Below are 7,983 nucleotides of genomic sequence, written 5' to 3' on the forward strand. Positions count from 1 at the left end.
AAAACACAACCGATAAAAAGCCAACAAAAGTAAAATGGTTAAATGTCTAAGATTTCAGGATGTTCAAGGCAAAATTTACAGGATGCCAGTTCCTGATCCAAGTGCAGAGTTGGCCAGAACATTGCATGCGCTGCATCCAGCGAAGTCAGTGTGGGCTGCACTGCCCCGCTCCTGAGCACCCCAGCACAGAGCTCCCGGCTGCCGAGGGAAAAGCTAGTGTAATAGGAACATACTCAGCTTAGTAGAAAATAGATCTACTCCCAAATTCTCATCAATAAAAAAGGACCAAAAAACCCCATAATTACACGTTTTGGAAACACATATGCACACACACACACACACACACACACACACACACACACACACACACACGAAAACAAACATGCCCCTTACGAATGAGTCTGAGAACCACAAATATACATCCTCCAGCACCATCAGGGAAGCCTGACTTTGCTTCAGGTGACTTGCTTTTCTGAAACAAAGTGGTACCCAAATGCCAGTCACACCAGGGCCACTTTCTCAAAGTCTCCTCTGGGTCCCAAACCTCCGGTTAGGAGTCTGCCACTGCAGATCTTATATGAGGAGATTTCAGTCCTTTGTAACCTATGCTCTTGCACTTTGTCTGCTATGAATCATTAACTAAGAAAATGCTGGAGCTTTTATGTGGGGTTAATTGTTCTTGTAGTTATTTTGACAGTGTCTCTTCCGAATTTTCCCCCTCACTGTCCCCTTTCTGATCTGACCTCACAGGGGTCATCCCCAAACATCTTCTCCTTGAGATTCTTTGCCTCCTGATACAGAACTAAAGGCAAGGCCACATTCCCTCAGGAAATCCAATTCCGGGTGCCTTCCTCAGATGGGCTTGCCCTGGGAAAACAGAGCAAGTCTCCGCAAACAGCTCGTTATGCTACTGCTCTTGTAAATCAATGCTCCATAACAAGCAGAAGAACCTGTTAGTAATACATTCTAACTCATATTGGCAAAACACTGCGAATGCCTATGTGTGTGCAGATGTAGGATTTGGGAGAGCAGTACCCTACTTGAGAGGAAAAATACACTGCAAGAAAACAATGTATGGACAGTGTCAAATCGAGAAAAGAAAGAGTTCACAACAACAGTTCACTTTTCATCTCTGCCTGGGTATGGCGTGTATCTGAGACAGCCCAGGAGCCACACGGAAAAAAACACAGACTTTGGAACCAGAGTCCCTGGGTTGTTTGGTTGGCTTATTTATTTTAATTTTTTATTTATTTGAGAGCGAGCGAGAGAGATCACAGACGAGGGGAAGTGGGAGAGAGAGAAGCAGACTCCCCGCTGAGCAGAGAGCCCGACATGGGGCTCGACGTGGGGCTCAGTCCCAGGACCCTGGGATCAGGACCTGCACTGAACGCAGATGCTTAACCGACTGAACCACCCAGGTGTCCCTATTTATTTATTTTAAAAGTAAGCTCTATGCCCAATCTGGGGTTTGAACTCACAACCCCCAAGATTAAGAGTCTGATGCTCTACTAACTGAGGCAGGCAGGCTCCCTGGGTTTAAATACATTTTACCATCTTCTAGTTGTGAGAACCTGATCAAGTTATTTCTTACCGTTTCCTCATCTGTAAAATCGAACAATCATAGTACTCACATTGGCGGGGTGCCATGAGGATTACATGAGCTATATTTGTAAAGCAAGTACTTAACTGGGTATATAAGTGTCTATTAAATGAAGTGCTGCGCAGGTATTCAGCTGTGCAAACTGCTAAAAGCAATAACCTTCTCTGTCCCGGTGGCACAGCTTAAAATGGGCTGGTGAGGACACAGAAGATAAAATGACACATCACTGAAGGGGGCATGAGACTGCAAAAGTGCTGCCAAACATTAGACTGAATGTAGTCACCAAAATGCTGGACTCCTATTTAATCTTTTAGAGCTTGGTACTAAAAACGCCTAACTGTGCTTTCACATTCCTGTTTAGTAATTGAGGCTCCAGACCACGTCTGGCTTCTGGGTGACCTTGGGAAACATAGTCTACCTCTCTCTCTGTGCCTGGATCATTTGAAAACTAAAGGAATTAGATTACATGCTTGATCCCTACGGCCCAACTCTGGTAGTCCCAAGAAGGTGGTAGCCTGATCTTTGTGAAAAATATGAAATAAAAAGAGAAATTAATAGACGTTTTTGTAGACTTTTTTTTAAAAAAAGTCACTGAGTAGGATAAAAAGCAAACTCTCCTCCTTACCTTTCTCTGCAGGGCAAAAATAAAAATAGAAAATAAAGTCATTAGACTTGCTTTCCTACTTCCATTTGACCAAAGAAGCAGGGACAAGACTGGCACCCACTCGAGAACCCTGGTGGGGGCTGCCTGAGGTCTCTGGGAACGGACTCTGCATATGAGGGCACACAGGGCACGCGCTCCAGGGGCATCTCTCGGAAAGCCTCTTATTTGTGCAATGCCCCTGGAAGTAGGGCTGCACAAGGAAAAAAAAAAAAAAGGCCCCATGTTAACAGGATTCCAAAGATATGAACTGTCCAGAATAGGCCAATCCATAGAGACAGAAAGTAGTACGTGGTTTCTGGAGACTGGGGCATAGGACAAAGAGGGAATGACTGCTAATGGATCCAGTTTCTTTTGGGGGGTGATGGAAATGTGTTGGAATTAGATAGTGGTGATGGATGTACAACTTTATGAATATACCAAACACTGAACTGTACACTTTACAAAGGCTGCAGGTGAATTATACCTCAGCAAAAAAATGCGGCGGCATGGGGGCAGATCTACTTTAACAACAGAGGCTCACACAATGCAGAGGCCTGCCCTCTCTTCCCAGGAACAGAGCAAAGAAGTCAAGAGATGACAGCAATTCTGTCAACAGCTCTTGACAATGAGAAAGCTGGAGTTAGATTTCAGACTGCCTATACAGGGTGGCCAAAAAGTCTGGAAACGTAGAGGTAGAAGATTAAAGGCCCTGCTCCCAAAGGGAAATGATGTACCAGAAAACCAGTAGTAAGGGGGGGGCCTCCTCAGGCCCTAACTGCCCCTCCACGAGCACTGGCCAGGCCTCCAGCCATCTGGGTTCTAACACGCCACAACCTGACCCGAAGCCAGGTATGCCGGGGTCCCACACACAGTTTTCCCGGGGGCTGAATCATAAGACAAGCAAGGAAGCCATGGGAGTTTCTCCAAATTTGCCTTCTGTGCCCTGCGGCCTCTAAGCCCCGTGCTGACCATTACGTGGTGTGGGCCTCCCCGCGACGGAGGGAGAGGAGAGGAACCAGCAGGAGCCAGAGCGGACAGTGAGAAAGGCCGAGACTGGCAACAGTTGGGCAGGGTGGCCACTTCCTTCCAGCGGTCATGGCAGCCACCATGACCTTAAAATGTAAATTGTATCATGTCACCCCCTATTTAAAACCCATCCAAGACAATCAGAAAAGCTGCAAACTCCCTTCAACCACCTGGCATAAACGCACACTGATCCCCTGGCGGTGGGCCCTGCGTCATGGCACCTGCACCTCCCGCGGTCTCCCTCACCTCCATCCAGGCGCAGAGCTTCCAGCGCAGCGGCTCCAGGCACCCGTGGCTCCTCCGCCCGGCTCTGCTCTTGGCTGGCCTGGCACCTTCTCATTCCCCAAGTCTTAACTCAAACAGTACATCAGATAAATACGCAGAGGGCGTCCTTCCTGTTATTCCTTACCCCAGATCCTTGTCCATTTTCTTCACAGGGCTCACTAACCACACTCCAGCCACTACGGTACTATTTAATGTGGTTTACCTCAGGAGACGGTTCATTGAAGAGAATGGGGAGCGTGTCCACCTTAGTCCACAGTGCAGCTGAAGTGCTGCCACCGTGCCTGCAGTGCGGCTGGATTTGATTCTTGCTAAATAGATGAACTCATATTTTTTAGGTGAGCTCTGGCTGGGAGGCACAGGGAGAATTGGAAGAGGCAAGAGAACAAGTAAAGGGAAGCGGATCACAGATCACATTTTAAGTAACACGGAATCTGGTGCCACCAATAACACCATTTTCAACGATTTTCTGCCAGCCACACAATGACACTGGTTAAGCAATGAACAAACTTGATTAGACGAATGTTTAACACGGATGCCTCAGTGAGGTTACTCACTGGGGGTCTGTATGCTTTATATCGTGCACACAATCCCAAGTCATCTTGACAAAGCAGAGGTCAGGTAGGGTCCCAGGGTCAGCAGACCATGTTTTCCTCCCTTTCAGCCCATCAAGTGTAACAAGCACTGGTTACTGCTGCCACTCTACATTGGGGGTTCAAAACATGGGCGGACGTTAGAATCCTTTACAGATTGTAAAAGATCAAGGAGCCTTAAACCTCCGAGCCCAGGCTGCACCCCAGACCAATTACCCCAGAATCTCTGGAGGTAGGGCCCATGCATTAGGATTTTTGAAAGTTTCTTCCAATAACTCTGATGGGCACCCAAGGCTGAGAACCATTGTTTTAGGGAAAAGTCCAAATACCCACAAAGAGCAACCTTCACTTAATTCCCTTATGGTCATGGAATGTTATCTTTAATTTAAAGGTGAAAGAGTTGGGTCTACCAAAAGGAAGCATCCTATGAATAAATACCACTCTAGAGATGACTCATTATTTCCTGAATTTTTGCTGAAATCATTAAATTCCCTTTATTAGATTTTTAGCACTTTTCCGGCTCCTAGTATAGTATACTACAAATGTCACTTTGCCTCAGAATATTCAAATAGAAAAGAAAGTATATATACTTGGTGAACAGAATAATTCTAAAACATGTAAAACCCAAGTGACTGACCCACTTAGAAATATGAACATCTCTATCATTTCACAGAATTCTGAGCAATAGACAGGAGCATTTAGCTTCTTGGAAGTAAAAAGAGCCAATACTATTCAGTTGACTATGCAGGGAATGAAAGAATGACTACAAACACATGATTCAAAACACACACACACACACACACACACACACCCCCAAAAAACTGAAATTGACTTGCTTTAAAATAGGACTAAAGAAGAGATTCCTGCTAGAATTAATCCACTTCAGGTCAAGAAGAAACATACTAGAGTTCTGTCTGCAGTCACATTTGCTTCTGCCCACACCTGGATCTATGTAGATCCCAGAAACAGACTTTTATTTAAGGAAAGCCCACACCAGTGACCTCATCACACCAACAGAGAAGGTTATGTTTTGCATGGGATTATGTGCCAAACGGTACTGATGTGGGAAAGGGTTTTATGCTGTTCAATATTTCCAAAAATCCATATTCCTTTCTGGTTCAAAATAATTCAGGCAGCTAGGCAGTTCCTAAAGTGCCACCCAGGATTTGTTCAAAATGGGATCAATAACCTCTAAAGCACAAACTGGAATAACGCTTCCAACTTTTTTTTTCCCCAAACTCTTATTAAAGGAACTCTTGCAAGTAGACTACATAGTCAGAAGTAAAGGAATGTACTTTTACGTTATTTTGTCTGATAGCACAGACACTTCACGCAAATCCTTTTGAATCAGTGTTGCCTACAAACTCTTCATATATACCATATTATCAGTCGATTACATTTTATGGAAAACTGCTATTCTTGTACCTTTTTCAGTGATCTGAAAGCCAAACAGTTTTCCTAGTCTGCCCTTCTTTGGTATACACATGAAACCTGGATGGTACTTTAGCAGGTAACGCTGGAAGAAGGTAAATGTTTTTCTCAACATGAAGACAGGAGCTCCAAATTCATAAGCAAGTAGTATCCTAACGTAGCCAGACTTTGTGGAGTGCTTCTAAGCGTCTGCACCAGACGAATACAGTAACTATGTATGTAACTTCAATTTAATTGTTCAAATCAAAACTAACTTCTAAAACATGTTTCCTACTTTCTAGTCAGATACTAAATTCTAGCTTGTCCTGTAATAGACACAAGATGTAATAAATGTGTTATCTATGTGTTAGCCTCCCAGCCGAAAAGTTTTTCTTCCTTTATCTCTATGGGTGAGAAAAGTTGCAGAGACCAATTCAATGAAAATAAAACCCACCAACTTTCTTGGGTAGAGCTACAGACTAAAACAATTCATTTGTGGCAAAGAATTCTGATTTGAATGAATGAAAACACGAAATTGTAGAATATAAATAAATACTGTAGAGTAAAAACCTCAGATAGTAATAAATTCAGACCCTAATCTGATAAGATTCATTTTTAAGTTTAATTATACAAGTGAGTCATTTATATAACCAGGGAGCTATATTAGGGATGCATCTTATAAGGTTGTTTTTTGGGGGGACCTGGGTAGCTCAGTCAGTTAAGCGTCTGTCTTGGGCTAAGGTCATGATCTCCGGGTCCTGGGATGGAGCCCCACGCCCTTTGGGCTCCCTGTGGGGAGCCTGCTTCTCCCTCTCCTCCCCACTCATGCTCTCTGTTGCCATCTCTGTCTTTCTCTCTCAAATAAATAAATAAAATCTTTTTAAAAAAAGGGTTGTTTTTGTTTTTATACTAGGGTCAATGTTTTCCATTTGACTGTAGTAAGTGGCTAGTCTTTTCAAAATCAGGAAGGCAAAATTCTCCACAGTGTCTGAATTAACAGTAATTCTGAATTAGGGAAGTCTCATTTGATGGGGTTTTACTAAGTATAAAGTGAAATACACATTAAAATAATTATGAAGGAGAAGGGATCAGCTCTCTGCACCCAGCTGAGATCTCCCCAGCAGTAAAGGCAGGACGACTTTGTTGTAGCACTTTCCATCGGTGCGTGCCTTACAAGGTACCCGCCCCGCCAGCATAATCCGATGAAATAAGCATTTGGGCGAGTCATCAAGAGATCAGGCATCAAGTTAGGGCTCTAAAATGTGTAACCTTAGGCACTTTCTACCCTCTGGTGCACTGACCGCTCTCCCAGGAAAATGGGGATGCGTACTAACTAGGGCAGCCCTGGATGGGGGATGGGGAAGGGAGGGTTGCTGGGGGGGAGCCACTTACGAGACGTAGGCTGGGTAGCCAAATCCTATCAAGTTGCAGAGGAGCGAGGCTCCATAACCGAACACCAGGTACAAAGCCAACAGCCCGATGACACCTGGAGACACGAGGAGAGAAGTGGGTCCGGTGGCACAAGACGCGCGACTCCGGACAGCCCCCGCCCTACCGCAAGGCTTGGCCTAGTGAGGGCGATCGAGAAAAACAAACCGCTGTAAGGCTGGGCCCAGGCCTTTACGCGGCTTTGCGGTCTGTCTGGGGATACCCGGGAGCCCCTACCTTCACGCCCTTCCTCACGCCCTCCCTCCCGCAAGGGTCCCCCGCCGTGCAGCTCACCCGCCTAGAGAACCCCGCTCCACAGAGGATCTGGAGAGGCCCCGACTCCCCCGCCCGCGGCCCCTCCCTTCTGGGGGGACACCCTTCTCCGTGCTGAGCTCCACCGACAGGCTGGTAGGACCGTGGCCGCGCGCACTCCCGCAGGAGGCCCCCGCCACTCGGCGCCAAGCCTGCGCACGGCCACTGGGACTCGGGGACAGACACGTCAGCGCCGGCCCTCCCCGCGCCCCGGACACCGGCCAGCGCCCCCCCCCACCCCCGAGCCCAGGCGCCCGGGCGGGGTCTCCGGCCCCTGGCCTGCCGGGACAGCCAGATCGGTGCCGAGGATGCCGCTCGCCCCCATCTGTCACCGACACTATCTCCTCCGAATCCCCTTCCCGCTCGCTTCCCCAGCAGCTGCTCCCGGGGCCCGGCCACGGGCGGCGACCGCGCACCCACCGAGCGCGATGTATCTCCGGTTCACGCCGGTCCTGCCCTCGAGCTTGGCCAAAAGGTCGGTCATGCAGTTCTTCTCCTGCAGAAACCGGTCGAACCTCTGTCTCATGGCCGCAGACATGGCGAGGACCTTCGCGCCGCCGCCCGGGGTGCTCCTACTGCCGGGTGGCCGCAGAGCCGAGTGACTGGGGCGGGGGCAGGAGGCGGGAAGCGGGCGGGGCGGGAGGCGGGCGGGACCCGCGCTTGTTGACGCGTCCCCCTCCCCGTGCGGC

At 47.7% G+C, this 7,983-nt stretch overlaps 1 protein-coding gene across 1 annotated transcript in view; it reads right to left on the minus strand.

Annotated features, from left to right (window-relative positions):
- Positions 1-7,914, minus strand: part of REEP5 (receptor accessory protein 5) — a 42,694-nt gene extending 34,780 nt beyond the window's left edge. Inside the window, exons 1-2 of the mRNA XM_027606406.2 lie at positions 7,715-7,914; positions 6,947-7,040 (exon numbers count right to left, since the gene is read on the minus strand). Of these exons, the coding sequence (XP_027462207.1) occupies positions 6,947-7,040; positions 7,715-7,832 (212 nt within the window). The 5' untranslated portion in view covers positions 7,833-7,914. The remainder of the gene's footprint in view (positions 1-6,946; positions 7,041-7,714) is intronic.
- Between the last annotated feature and the right edge of the window lie 69 nt (positions 7,915-7,983).

Source organism: Zalophus californianus, chromosome 5, assembly GCF_009762305.2.
Source record: "Zalophus californianus isolate mZalCal1 chromosome 5, mZalCal1.pri.v2, whole genome shotgun sequence".
Lineage (NCBI taxonomy): Eukaryota > Metazoa > Chordata > Mammalia > Carnivora > Otariidae > Zalophus > Zalophus californianus.